Genomic DNA, 14599 nt, shown 5'->3' on the forward strand with positions numbered 1-14599 from the left:
ACAGCTGGGTGGTCCCGTCTGCGAGCTGATACTGCAGGATATGAACTGGATGAAAGGGGTTCCACTCGTGAGGGGCTCCCTAGAAGGCGGCAGGTCACCGGCGAGGGTATTCGGCCCTCAAGAGTCTCCAGCTGCTTTGGTTAATGCACCTCACGCAGCCCTGGGGCCACCTCCGGCCACGCGCTGGCCATGCCTGGCCCGTGGCTCCTGCCCGGGCCTCAGTCCTGCGTGAGGTGTCTGCTGCCGCCTGCAAGTCTCTGTCATCCCTCCTCCGCCGCACAGCCTGTGACGCTGCCCGGCACCCCCCTCGCCTCACCTACTGCGTCCAGCCCGTGTTCGGGTTTCTTCGCTGTCGGCGCCCGTATCGCGTGCTCCGTCCTCCCCATAAAACCTTCCGAGCTCAGCCCCGGCACACCTCGCCTCGCGAAACATGTCTCGGCGTCTTTTGCACCGCGGTGCTCTCAGGGCTCGCCTGACGGTACTCGTTAGTACAGTCAGTCAGAAAGACAGAAATTAAGTAAATCATACACTGCCGCGTTCAATGTTTCCTCTGCTTATTGGTTGGCATTGCTACGGGGAGCGCCACCGTGGTGAGCCAGGTGAGGCAGAGGGACTTCACAGCGCTGCCAGGAGAGGGCAGTGGCGGGGAGGCAGCAGCCGCCCGGAGGCAGCAGCTGGGCTGCAGAGGACAGAAGGCAAAGGGGAACTGCAGGGGCGAGCTGACGAGAGACAGACCGGCTCCGCGGCGCTCCGCTCCGCCCCCTGCTGGAGTGGCGCTGCCCCGCCCCGCGCCGCTCGCGGGTGGGAAGCCGCGCGCACGCGCGAAGCAGTCGGCCCGTCCGCCCGCGCGGAGTCGGCCGTTGCCCCGCCCCGCCCCGCCGCGTGAGGAGGGCGCGCGCCTGGGCCGGGCGGGCGGTCGCTCGCTCGCCCTGCGCCGCGGCGCGATGTTTGTGGCGCGCAGCATCGCGGCGGATCACCGCGACCTCATCCACGATGTCTCCTTCGATTTCCACGGGCGGCGCATGGCGACCTGCTCCAGCGACCAGAGCGTCAAGGTGGGCGGGAGCCGCCGGGCCGCGGGCCGCCGGCAGGGTGGGGGGAGAGGGGCGGGCGGGGTGTGGAGGGGGAAGCGTGTGGGTGTAGCGGCATTGGCGGCGCGCTCGGCCTACCGGGCGGGCGGCGGGGCCGGGGCGGGCTGCGGCCGTGCCCCAGTCCGCCTCCCCACCCCGCGGCGGGCCTGGGCCTCACCGCTCGGCCGCGCCCCGCCGGGTCCGGGGAGCGAAGGGCCGCGCTCGGCCCCCGCCTCCCGCCCCCCCGCGGGGCGCTGCCGCGGGCGCGGCCCACGGCGGGAGGCGCGCCCTGCGGGGCGGTGGCGAGGGGCTGCGGGGTGGGTGTGCGGCCCCACGCGGTGCGCGGCGTCCGTCCGCAAACGCGCCCGAGAGCAGCGGTGGTTTCGGCGCCCGGTGCGGGGGAAGCGCCCTCGGAGCGGTGCGGGCCCGGCAGCGCTGCCCGCCCGGCTTCGGTGGAAAATCCGCGTTTTGAGGCGCCGAGGGATGAAGCTACGGCTTCATTAACGAGTTGCAGCCAACGAAACGCTGAAACGCTCTGCGTCTGCTCTGGCGGATGGGGAACCTGCAGAGTATTAGAAACCTTGATTTCACAGTCCTTTGGAGGAAATACTAGTAAATGAGAACTTAATTGCCTTTTCCATTTTTTTGCACATAGTGAGGAGATGGAGAACAATTCAGGAGTTGTGCTGTTAGATTTAAAAACTGTAATTTGCAGAGGGCAGTCGTTTCTTTTGTTAGACCACGTAAATGGTTGAGAAGATTGCTTTTCAATAGAAAGCTATGTCAAGTGTAGATCCGCCTTAAAAACAAGCGAGCAGTCCCTCCTCCCTGACAACAGCAGCAACAAAACCTGTTCCCCAAAATGTAAGCCAAAACCGTGCCAGTCTTTGGCCTGGACTGACTACGTGAAACTCGCAGCCTAAAAAGAATGCTCTTAAGAAAGATGCGAAGAGGTAGGTAGGACTCAAAAATGATGTTTTTCAGCGATGACTGATCATAACAGTATTCTTTATGAGGCTGTCTTAAGAACTTTTACTATAGACCAGAGCAGCAGCGGCGCACCTGGCGTGGGTCCCCTTTGTGCTCGGTGCACCCTGCAGAGCAGCGGCTAGGGGAAGGTATGAAGTCAGGCTGTGATGGTAACAGCTGAGGTTGCGTTGGGGATCTGGAATGGCAAAAGTGAGGTGGCTTCCAGGAACGTTATATAGCGAACAAGTGACAGACAGGAGTGGATGCTGGGCTTCTAGGGGATCTCTCTCTCATCTGGAGACATTTGTGACTTCCTTCACAATTTTTCAGACAAAAAGGCGTAAATATGATGGGGAAGTCAAGAGAAAGGAAGGTTTAGAGATTTGCTTGTGGTTCTAAATCAAGGCAGAAATGTTAGAAACAGAAGATCTGTTCCCCTGCTAGCTTGGCTGTCCTTTTGCTGCCCTGCTCTGACTTCGGGGTGATCGCCAGGAGCCATGTCAGCGTCATGCAACCAGACCTGAGCACCTGCCGTGGTGAGCAGGACCCTTGGGGGCTCTTGGGTGAACCTGGGTAGTGAACTCATGGAACAGAGCCAATGAAGTGCTGAGAATTGTAATAATTTGTCTTCTCTGAATAATACATTTTTAAAAAAAGACAGACTTCATCCAACAGTGAAGTTTGTAGGTGTATGTCTCTTCACTCGACCTCGAAAATATCCCTACTACAGGTAAGAAGTGCAGATGGGTACTGAGCCAGGTAGAGTTTTCCAGATTAAGATGTTTAGTGGTGTGTGTGTGTGTATATATATATATATATATATATGTATATTTTATGGGTGTGTTTTTTAGTGGTACTTACTAAGCTTTATATACAAATTTTATGTTTGTATTTTGATTTCTCAATAGGTCTGGGACAAAAGTGAAAATGGGGATTGGCATTGCACTGCCAGCTGGAAGGTTTGTATTTATAAAAATTACACAGTTATAACCATAATTTCTCCTTTGTTTTTGAAGAAACATACTTAGTCTTTACTGAGTTGTAGAGTAGAAATACTTTTGGTTTGTTGTAGATCCTCTATTTCTTCTAGTAAAATACTTTTTCTCTGCTTTTATAAAACACTTCTGATGGCCCTCACTTAAAGCAGCAGCTAGCACGCAGTCTTGTTGTGGTAGTAGTTAGTTATGTTGGCAGACTTTGTTATCAGTAAAAATAGCAGAAACTGGTATTTAGGGAGTTGGAAAACAGTACCTTCATTTTTAATGGAATGCTTTCTTTTTGCTTGTTTTAAGACTTAAGCAAAAGGAAGAGGTCTGGCTATGAAGTGTTCCAACATCTAACCTCTAGTTTTGGTTTGGTTTTTTTTTTTAAAAACCTTTCTGAGGAATGTGTCGTACAGGGACTCTGCTTCATCAGGATAATTAGTGCATTTGGCTTCTGAGTTGTCCTGAAACTCCTATTTAATAGGGCCACAATAAAATAATGCCTGTAAATGGAAATGCAAGGGAAGCTTTTGAATTTCCCTTCTCTAAAAAAAGAAGCATTAGGTTGACTAGGTATGAAAGAGGAGTTCTGTGTAAAAAAGGAGAGGATAATTAGTGCTCTGCATATGCTTTGGAAAAGTATAGGCAAGCTAGAAGTGAGCATGGTAATGGCTGAACATTGAAAGCAAAGCTGTATTTTTTGTGTCGAGGCAGAATCTTAGCTTGGAATTTATAGTTTAAAGGAGTAGTAAATAATGCCTTGAAATATATTTGCAATAATTACCTTTTAGTCATTAACTGATAGCAACAAAACCTTGCAGTGCTTCTAAGAATAAACAAATGCAACAGCTGCCTTGTAACTTTGAGCTTTGTAAAGGAACATTGGTTTCAAAGGATTTACTTCTGCAGAAAGTCATGAAAACATACGGTTGCTTGGACGAATACAAATATGTTTCTCTGTGGTGTTCTGGTGTTACCTTGCAGACACATAGTGGATCCGTGTGGCGTGTGACGTGGGCCCATCCTGAATTTGGGCAGGTCCTGGCTTCCTGCTCTTTTGATAGAACAGCAGCGGTGTGGGAAGAAATAGTGGGAGAGTCAAATGATAAACTCCGAGGCCAGAGTCATTGGGTAAGACTTTAATTACAATTTCTATATATTCTCTTATACACACTTTTACTGTGCCTCATTTGTTTGGTTATCATAATGGCTGAAGCTTTAAACTGTTTAAATTCTAGAAATAAACAGAAGACTGAACATGAAAATCATTCTAAATACCAAGTTACTGGACACTTCTGGTTTTGTAACATATTTAATATTCCTGAAACAGAGAAAGCACTCTGTTTTCTTCTGTTAATATAAAGTGTTCCTGATTTTGCCTATGTTCTGTTAATTTGTGGTGATATTCCACTGCAGAGTAAGTATTTTTAAAGTGTTTGGGGAAAACAGCTAAATGGCAACATTCAGGCTAATTAGTATCACAGGTATAGGTGTTGCTTAATAAGGTGTTCCCCGGCAAACAATTGCGGACATCAATTCTACTGTAGATGGGAATTCAAGGTGTGGGTTTTTTTTTCTTCTGTGACAAGAGCTCGTTTGAAGCTGCCACATGCTGTTCTTTTTCACCATTCAAAAAATCAGGTATTTTCTGAGAAATAGTTTGCTCAGAAGTAGATTTTCTGGGTAGCATTTCCTCAAGGGAATTTTAGACCTAAACAGATTATTTTGCAGCTATTCTTCATGTGTAATCTTATGTAACTCAGTATTCCTGCCTCTAGCGTTTTGTCTTGTTTTAGGTTGCTAAAGGATCTGCAGTTTTCTACTTTCTACTAAAGTTTTCTAACATTAAAACACATAATTATGAAGAGTTGGGTTGTCAGGACCTTTGGCACCCAATGGGGTAGGAAAGCTGACTTCCGTGAGCAGGAGGCAGTTGTGATACATAGTTTCCAGCTCAAACTACTTTCTTGGCAGGAGAGGAGACAACTTGAAAAACAAATGTTTACTATTTTTTTCCTCTTTCACCCTAGCTAGTGTTTCTGTCAAATGTTTTCTGCATTTGCCTGTTCCTGTATCAGAAATATTTGTAGTTTTGATGCTTCTGTCAGAAAATGCTTCACGGTAGACTTCAGCAGCACTGAAATTAGAAAGTGGCATTGCTAGGAATTGCAGTTAATGTTGTCACCAGCATGAATGAAGAGGCCAGCATGCTTATGTGTTTGTTTTTTTTTTTTTTTTTTTACTGAAGAGTATAATCCTAACATCTCTTCTTGGTATCAGAACTTTGATACCAGTGTGAGTATACCTCTTGATGCTTGAAATTGCATCAGTGCAATGATCTGTCTTTTCTCCAGTTCACTGGTGTATAAAGATGTGTTTATTTTTTCAGTGCTTGATGGAAGAGGTCAGTGATCCTACAAAGTGGTATTGTCAGACTTGCATTAGCCTTCCTTAAGGAATAAATTTTTGATGGAAATTTCTAGCATTTCCAACAAGAATTTCCACCTTTCTTTGCAGGTAAAGAGGACGACTCTAGTAGACAGTAGGACATCTGTTACAGATGTGAAGTTTGCTCCCAAGCATATGGGTCTTATGTTAGCAACCTGTTCAGCAGATGGAGTTGTAAGGATTTATGAAGCTCCAGATGTGATGAATCTCAGTCAGTGGTCACTGCAGCATGAAATCTCATGTAAGCTAAGCTGCAGTTGTATTTCTTGGAATCCTTCAAGGTATGTTGTTAAAACTGTAGGTTTTGCTTTATGACTGTTTAAGCAGAAGATCCAAAGAGTTAGTTCTGAAATTTTGTAGAATAAATCCTAAAACCTGCATGGAGAAGATTGAATGTATATTACTTGGATCTGAAAGCAAGCTGCTAATGTTTCTTTTAATAAAGCAAGTTTGACAGAGCCAGAGAAGCGTTATAAAGTTCTGCTGTGCTCTGTGAGGAAATATTCCCAGCGTAGTTATTTTTAGCAAGTAATGAGCTAAAGAGCTATGGAGTGTTTTTTCTTTATCCCACAAAACTTAACTGGGGTTTTCATAAGAGAAAGCATTTATAAAGGGGCAGTTCCTGTCTCTCCCTTCTTTCCTTAAGAAGGGTGTTGACAACAGGTAATAGTTTTGACAACTCTAATGGTCACGCACCCTTGCCAGTGCAACAGAGTTTTAGGAACCACAAGAGTCCTGCTAGCACGACTGCAAAGCCTAAGAGTTGTTCTTTTAGTTACCTCCTCAGGAGCTCAGTGATATTCTTACCCATCTTGAAAAGGAAGGAATCAAAAGTTTGGTTGGGTTGTGCCCACCCAGCAGAGCTCACACAAGTGGAGGTTCTCCTTTGCTTCCTATCTCACAAACCCCTCCACCTCCTCCCCCCAGCAGTACCAGCAGTAACAGGAAGGGAAAAACCAGGCAGGACTGAGCTGTGCTGGGTTCTGTTTGGCCAGCAGCACTTGATGGCTTTCCCTGCAGAAGCAGTGGCCTGTGTGCTGCTGGTCCGCTTACTCTTCCGTTCATTAGCAGTAATCTGGGCTGAAGGTTCAGAGTATAGGTGTTCTCTTTGATGCACGGGATGGGGTTAAAAGCTGATTTAAAAACTAGAACTCATCTACATTTAGCTTTTGTAATCCATCTTCCAGAACCTGAATGAAATCCCACTAAAGTAATTTTTAAAAGTACTACAAAGAATGCAGGCTCTGCTGTGACTTGTGACATAGACTTGACTGCACATGCATATATAATTGATTATATATGCACACGCGTATATCTATTGATCCTACTCTCTGGGGGCATCATCTTGAATTGCCAAATAATGTTTCCTAATGATTTCTCCATAGTGGGTGTATAAAGTGGGCATTCAGCACAACAGCATGGAAATTGTGTCGGTAACTCTGAATAGCACTTACTCATTCCATGTGATTTTTTTCCCCTTGTGATATATTTTTGTTGTTACTGTTTTGTTTTCTTTATAGATAATGTGTCTGAAATTTTAGAAATGGCTTGGTGTACTTTCTGTGAAATATAACTACTTGTTATATATGTTATATGTTAAATGTAAATATAACTACTTGTTTTCACCTTTTAGCTCTCGAGCACATTCTCCAATGATAGCTGTAGGAAGTGATGACAACAGTCCAAACATATTGGCTAAGGTTCAAATTTATGAATATAATGAAAATACCAGGTATGCTAAATGGCGACGTATAACATGTGGGATCTTAAAGTAGCTTGTAATATATGACCTTTTATTTTATTCCTGTCATTAGGCGTGGAGTAGTAAGTAATAGCACCGTAATTCTGTCTTGGCCATTGGATAGGAAAGGAGAGAGAGACTTCAGAATGTTAACTGCTGTTAAGAGACATGATGTTGATAATGTTGTTCCACCTCAGTGCAGAAATGCCAGTGTTCTTACCAGAATTTTAAAGGGAAATGTTGTTTCTGCTTCTAATTTATATGCTTCATTTTGCATAAGAAACTAATAGGACAAAGTGGAAACTTGAATTGTGTTGCAGTAGGCACTGTTTTGTTCAAGGCAATCTTAAAGTGCTTTTAAAAGCATGTTTACAATGACAGGAAGTCCTGTGAATTAGTAGTGTTCTGTGACAGTTGAGTTCATAAAGTTAAAAGTTCAGAACCAGAGAAGGCCAGGAAGCGTACGCACAACCACTTTCAGTCAAATGGTGACAGAGAACTTGTGTTTCATTCAGGGTGATTTGGTGTGGGAAAGGAGCCCAGGGTGTTCTGTGGATTTATGCCTGGCTTCAGACAGCGTTCTTTGTGCATTAACAATAAAGAACAGTTGTTGTAACTTACCTGGTGGTAAATAAGAAAGTGGAATACTTGTCTATCATACAGTGAAGGAGGAAGACAGCGGTCTGCTTACAAGCACAGAAAATTTAGTAAGTTACTGCAGTACAAATTTGCTTTAGGTTTATGAAGGGAAGAATTACTTCCCTTTTCCAGCTGTAGACAAAGATATTCTTTGTACTGGAGTCCTTGCTTCGTTGTATGATTTAGCATAGTGTTGTATGTATTCAGTTTCTGAAGAAATTAGCTTGCAATTACTACTTACAATTAAATTTATGTTAAGGAAGAATTTTGTTTTTGCAAGTCTCATCACGTACACTAACTCCTTTTTCTGTTTCACTATGTCTGGTTTATATAATTTGCATCACTGGCAGTTCTGATGGCACTAAAGGTTAATTTTTTATGCTGTGCAGGAAATATGCAAAAGCAGAAGCTCTGATGACAGTCACAGATCCTGTACACGATATTGCATTTGCTCCAAATCTGGGAAGATCCTTCCACATCTTAGCTGTAGCAACCAAAGATGTTCGAATTTTCACACTAAAACCTCTGAGGTGAGCTTAGAAGGAAGGTAGTTTGGTATGATGTGGTGCGTACTTTGTGGTCGTCTTATAATAGTATCTGCAAAGCAAAAGTAGTAACTTCATACAGGATCGTTTTTTTAGCAGCCAAATTTTTAAGATGACAAGATTGTGAGCAAGTCTATAATTTTGTCTGAATACCTCTTAATGCTCCTATCTGGTAACAATTGTTACAGAAACTCCTTGAAAGATGTAGTCCTCTGTCCTCTCGTCATCATGTTGAAGCCCAGACCTTTGAACAGCTGTGTACAGAACTGTCATTTTTTCTCTTAAACAGGAAAGAATTGACTTCATCTGGAGGATTAACGAAATTTGAAATTCATATTGTGGCACAGTTTGATAACCACAACTCCCAGGTGTGGCGAGTGAGCTGGAATATTACAGGCACGGTGCTTGCCTCCTCTGGAGATGATGGCTGTGTTAGGCTCTGGAAGGGTAAGGTCACCCACCTGAAAGATACCAGCTTTGTAGTATGCTGAATATACTTGAGAAATTTTACTCAAAAAATAGTTTTGTAGTAAAAGTTCATTTCAGATTTGTGAATGATAGATTTTTATATTTCTGTGTACATTTCAGAGAAGGAAATAACGTTCTGTGCTGGAACACTTGCATGATTTAGGCTGCTGTGAATAGTTGTTACTATACCCTCAAACTGTTTCACTAGACTAGAGCTATGTAAAGTTGTAATTTTAAAAATTAACATATGTATTGCGTTACTACTTTAGCCTGCTGCCAAAACCAGAAAATCTACATTCAGTCACAGTGTTGAGGCAAACTGGCTTTTTTCTGTTTAAGTTTCCAAAAGCAACAACAAAAGAACCAGCAGCAGTATCCTCATCCATCTGCATTTGCTTCTCAGTATTTTAATAAGGAAAACGTATTCTTGCAACTGAACAAAACTGAGTTTGAAATCGTAGGTAGGCAGAGCATGTCAGACAGCTAAAGGGTCTCAGCTGTTTGGAATTTATATATTGGTATTTAAGTTCAACTCTAATTCATACCAGGTGCATGGCAGTTGAAACATAGCCGTATCACGAGCTGAGCCTCAGAAGAGAAACTAACAGGTTTTATTTATCTATATTTGCAGCTAATTACATGGACAACTGGAAGTGTACTGGTATTCTGAAAGGTAACGGGAGTCCAGTGAATGGTAGTTCTCAGCAGGGGATTTTTAATGCTTCTCTAGGTTCAGCCAATACAAGTCTACAGAATTCACTAAATGGATCATCTGCCAGCAGGTAGGTTAATTAGGAGAGAGACTGAATTTCAGTAAATACTCTCTTCTCGGAATCTTCTTAATTTCACTTAGTTTTCATGTTTGTTTTATGACTTCTTTTTTTAAAAGGCAATGTCACTTACTGCATGAACACTTTTACATGCTATTCTAGCCTTGCTCTGTGATGGTGTCTGTTATGCCAGTGGTAAGAGGAAAATGGATGAAACCTAAGCCATACCGAATTATTCTGTATAAATAAGCAATGTGAACAAGTATTTTCACTTTTAGTCCTGTCACGTGATTTAAAACAACTTTTCTGAAATAGTTTAAAACAAGGAGAAGCTTCATCATACTGCTGTGTAAATGCCCTTCTGTTTTAGATGCATGTTTAAAAGTGAAGCAAAGATACTGGCAACAAATTCTGTTTTTCACTGGAATAAGGTGGCAGAAAGGGAGGAGGAAAAGATGATTCATGATGTATGGTTTCAACAACTAGTGTTAGTTTACTTGCATTTTTGCAGGCGTAACATCAATTGAATGAAAATCTTGGGGTTTTTCATCTTCCTCATGTGGCATTCGTAACGCAGATTAATTTGCCTTCTCTGATATGTTTTTATTCTGTAATAATTGCTGTTAAGTAGGTAAATTTAACTCTCTCTTCTGAAAACCATTTTAATTGGAGCGCACCGAGCTATAGGAGCACACTGAGCCCCCGCCTTTGCATGGCGGAGTGTGTACAGTCAGCTCTGCAGGATGTGTCCTGTGTGAGGAACAGAAGTGGCCAAATTCTACAGCAGCAGCTTCCAAGTTTTGTGGCCACAATTATTTTTTTTCAAATGCCTTGGGATAGCCTCCATTTCCATCTGAGTACAGCTACTAATACGGCTTTTTCTTCAGTTTAAAATGCTCATCTGTAGAGTACTGTGACAGTTTGCTTTCGGAGAGTAGCCTTTGCTCTCTCCCCACCGTCCCCATTCAGCAGTGAATCCTGAACAGCAGTCCTGGCTCCCAGACCCCTAGCTGTGTTGAAGAGAAGTGCTTTTGCGTTTTCCTCACAAGAGAAACAGGAGAGCAAGAGTTGGTCATGGGCCAAGTCTCCAGCAAGAAAGCAGGCCAACATGATACTGGTCATCTGGTTCCAGGTGCTACTTGCAGCGTAGCAAAAAATGCTGAAATGCAACCCTGTCTTGGAAATAGGTTTGGACATCACATTTATCTGTGTGTGCTTGGGCTCCTGTAGGGAGATCCAGGCTGTTCTATACCTCCTCAGCAAAGGGTGCGGTTTCACAGTCTCCTTATCTAAGACTGTGATGCTGCCAGCAAGACTACCCTACCCCAGCCTATGGGTTGTTTTTCTCCTCTCCATGAAGTTGGTAGTAAGGCATTGCAAAACTGAAACTTCTGGCATTATTTTAGACTTCCCCCATTGCTCTGTCTTTTGAAAATGGTATTTTGTTTTTTTCTATATAAATTATTCTCAGCTCCAAATTAGAAATATTTTGTTACAAAATAAAGTCCGTGACTGTGGAATTTCAAAATATATGGTGTCTTGTCCTAGGATTGAGCCTTACTATAAAAAAGATGCACTTAACTACATGTGTTCTTTGGTAATAACATTGGCTTGAATTGCATAAGCACAGTTGCTAACTTTTTTTAGTGTATTAACAATAAGATCTATGTACTGACATTTGGCTAAATCTGTATGCTGCACAGAACTTATTTTGTCTGTGACCATATATGCTATGTTTCAGTGTCTGTACATGTAAATGCTTAAAACAGATAAACCATAGGCAGATCTGGAAAACTTTGTTGAAGCATGACCACCAAACCAGATTTGTAATCAAAATAGTTTCAGAACCGATGGTATAGATTGGAAGATAAGTCAGTACGGCTAAATTGTTATGTTGATGTAATTGTGTGTCTAGTTCTATGATACAATTTCCATTCTCCATTTGTATTATGTCCTTTTTAACAGAAAGCAGAGCTGATACCAAGCTAACTGGAGTAACTTTGGTGTTTTGCTGCTTGTTGCATGCACACAGGAATGGAAAACGAACTCCTTTTTCCCCTCCCCAACGCCGTTTGACCTCTCCCAAGACACCAGCAGCCTGCTAACTACTAAATGCTATTCAAAAAGCCTTTTTAAAACACGTTGTTTATGGTTTTTTTGTAATAGCCTGCACAGTTTGATACTGTTGGAACTCCTGATAGAAAAATACTCAGAGAGGCTTCTTTGGGAAAAAAAACCCACATACAACAAGCCAAACCCCAAAACTTCCATCAAAACCTTTTTTTTGAAAGCTTGTCAAATTAAAAGACTAGTTCATGACTAAAAAGGAGAATTTTTGTCCTTGATTGGGATGGGAGGAGGGAAGTGACCATTAAAGTAATTTTCATTGAAATTGTTTCAATAACTAATTTGTTTTGCATTTAATAGTGTTCAGCATTTGATTAAGATTCCTAAACATCACAAGTTTGTAACTGTTTTGTAATATTTGAAACTGTTAGTTTTAATGGAATAAGAAAACTGTACTTTGACAATTGTACAGATGGTCGCTTTTAATAGTTCGGTATTGCTTAATTTATAATTCAGTATGACTTCAAATAAATGTTTTGTAAGTACTGTCATACTTTCATCGTCCTAACTAGGAAGTACTTTTTCTGATATGTACTCGGACATTCCTATGGTAGAAATTCCATGGACTAACAAATTCTCTAAGCACAGCATCCTAAAAAATGCAAACACTTGAGCCATACAAAGATTGAAACCAAAATATGGTTTGTTGTGCGCTGTCCATAATTTCATTGATCATGTAGCTGGTCCTTGACATAAGTCCATGGAACTGTAAACAAGACAGAAAACACCTGTAGGTATCTAATATAGCTATACTAAAATGCACAAGTATTACGGGTAAGTTCTAATAAAAACAGCTGAAAAATGACACGAAATGGCATAATTGAGTTTTGTGTTCACCAGGAATCTGAAATTTCCTGAGGATTTTGCAGAAATATGTAAATACATACAAAGGCTGTATTTCGTTGAAAGTAGTTATTCTCTGTAAATGTATATTATTAAATTTAAAGTATTGTAAAAACAATGTTTTCACACCTATTCTAGAAGTGCTGTGAAGTTAATCTGGATTAGATGCATATGCAGAAAATGTACTTGCATAATATTTAATGTATATCTTGCGTCACAAGTGAAGCGTTACTAAAAGCTCTGTTAACAAATCGCAGGAATTCTGGGAGAATGAAAGCCTGTTAATAGCTGTGCTATACCATCCTTTTGATTCTCAAAGCAATCTGTCCTGTGAAAATGTACACTAGGGTTATTACTATTATATTCTTCTCTGTGAATTTCAGTGGAAAAGACTATTATTTTCCTTTAAAGAACAGTTTCCAGATTTGTCTTGTTTTGAATTACAAGCCTTGATTTCTGCTATTATGTTCTATTAGTTTTGGCATGGATATACTAAAGCCTTTTTTTTTTTCCAGCATGTCTTTTTCTCCCCTTTGGTTCTCCTTGTATTTACTACCTTTCTCTTTTTCTTGTTTTGTTTTGTTTTTTTTTTTGTTTGTTTTGTTTTTTGGTTTTTTGTTTGTTTTGGTGTTTTGTTCCTTTCTTAATTGTTTCAGGTATTTCTTTCCCCCTCTGGATTCCCCACGAGCTGGATCGAGATGGTCCAGTCATGCCCAGCTCCTTCCTCCTCCTCCTCTGATAGAGCACTCTTGCGATGCTGACACTGCCAACATCCAGTATCCTCACCCTCGCAGACGATGTGTATCTCGGCCTCTTAATCTATTACCTGAGAATGAAGGGGTTTAACAAGCTGCTTTAAATAAACTCTGAAGGGCCTTATTCTGGTGTTTGTGAATGTTTCAATTTCTGGCTGCCTTTGTATTTCTTCTCTGGTACAGATGATTTTAAAACATTGGGGAGCTTGTGCATGTTTTGCAAAACAAACTACAACATTTGGAACCTGTTACTTATGTTTGTGTATCAAATCAACGTTTTAATCTGTACCATTTGAACCATGGCAACGCATACAAACAGTATTAACCGTAAGCTATTTACAGAATAGCTGACTTTGTGCCTGTCCTTTTTTTTTCCTTTTTTTTTCCTTTTAAGTTTTGGAATCAGTTTAGTGTGGTCTTGAATTTTTTTCTTTTTGTATATTGCACTGACAAACGTGAAATGCATCCTCAAACATGCCTTCAAAAAGTTGTTAACTAAAGGATGATACTGGATTAACTCGTAAAAGAAACAAAACCATTCCTGTGTATACTGCAGCAAAATAGTTTGGAGTGTTTGGTTACTTAAGAATTTTCCATCTTGCTGTATAAATATTTAGATTTTATAATTGCAGTTGACTAATAAACTTGTTCTAAAAGGTCTGTGTTAGTATGTTTTCTCTTGCAATAGGCTTTCCTTTTTTTTCATTAACAGGCTCCTGATCAAGGAGCTTTTCTGATTCTGGTGCTTGTTGTGATAGCTTTGCTGGTGCGAAGTTGTGTGCCATTCTGGATGTGCAGTTGCACATTACATCTTTCTGCCACAGGGTGTGGTCTGACTTTTCTCATGGCTGTGGTGAAGAGCTACAGAGACTACTAGAGTTGGATTTCAGATTATCTTGTCATTCTTTCCCAGTGATTGGGTATCTCACTTAGGGCATTTTGAAGAAATAGTACTGACTTAAAAACTTCCTTTTTCTGATGTGTCAGCACAGGAATGTGGTTGGTATGGATCAGTGCGCCAGCACTGAGTCAGTGTTGGCTGGTGTGAGACAGGCAGGAAGATAAAATGAGCATGGCTACACGGTATTACTGGGGAGGAGCATTACTGTACAGGATGTGACTACTGAGCATGCTCAGCAGATCTTGGGGGGGAGGAAGGGTAAAGGTGGGCTCTGTGCAGCAGAAACCCACAGTATAATGGTGTAGTACATCGTGCTTCAAAATGAGCTTATGCTACTACC

At 42.1% G+C, this 14599-nt stretch overlaps 1 protein-coding gene across 2 annotated transcripts; it reads left to right on the forward strand.

The window, feature by feature from the left end:
• The first annotated feature begins 812 nt into the window (after positions 1 to 812).
• SEH1L (SEH1 like nucleoporin) lies at positions 813 to 14018 on the forward strand. Of its 2 annotated transcripts, none has more exons than XM_064443057.1 (9): positions 813 to 1055; positions 2948 to 2998; positions 4007 to 4153; positions 5540 to 5751; positions 7104 to 7202; positions 8240 to 8380; positions 8685 to 8842; positions 9495 to 9645; positions 13260 to 14018. In XM_064443057.1, the coding sequence occupies exons 1-9, from the start codon at positions 945 to 947 to the stop codon at positions 13447 to 13449; spliced, it is 1260 nt and encodes a 419-aa protein (XP_064299127.1). In that variant the 5' UTR covers positions 813 to 944; the 3' UTR covers positions 13450 to 14018. The 2 variants fall into 2 exon arrangements, with proteins under 2 accessions (XP_064299127.1, XP_064299128.1); XM_064443058.1 differs by lacking the exon at positions 13260 to 14018 and adding an exon at positions 11599 to 12253 and having other exon boundaries at positions 816 to 1055.
• The last annotated feature ends 581 nt before the right edge of the window (positions 14019 to 14599 follow it).

The sequence above is a fragment of the Phalacrocorax carbo genome, chromosome 2 (assembly GCF_963921805.1).
Source record: "Phalacrocorax carbo chromosome 2, bPhaCar2.1, whole genome shotgun sequence".
Classification (NCBI taxonomy): domain Eukaryota; kingdom Metazoa; phylum Chordata; class Aves; order Suliformes; family Phalacrocoracidae; genus Phalacrocorax; species Phalacrocorax carbo.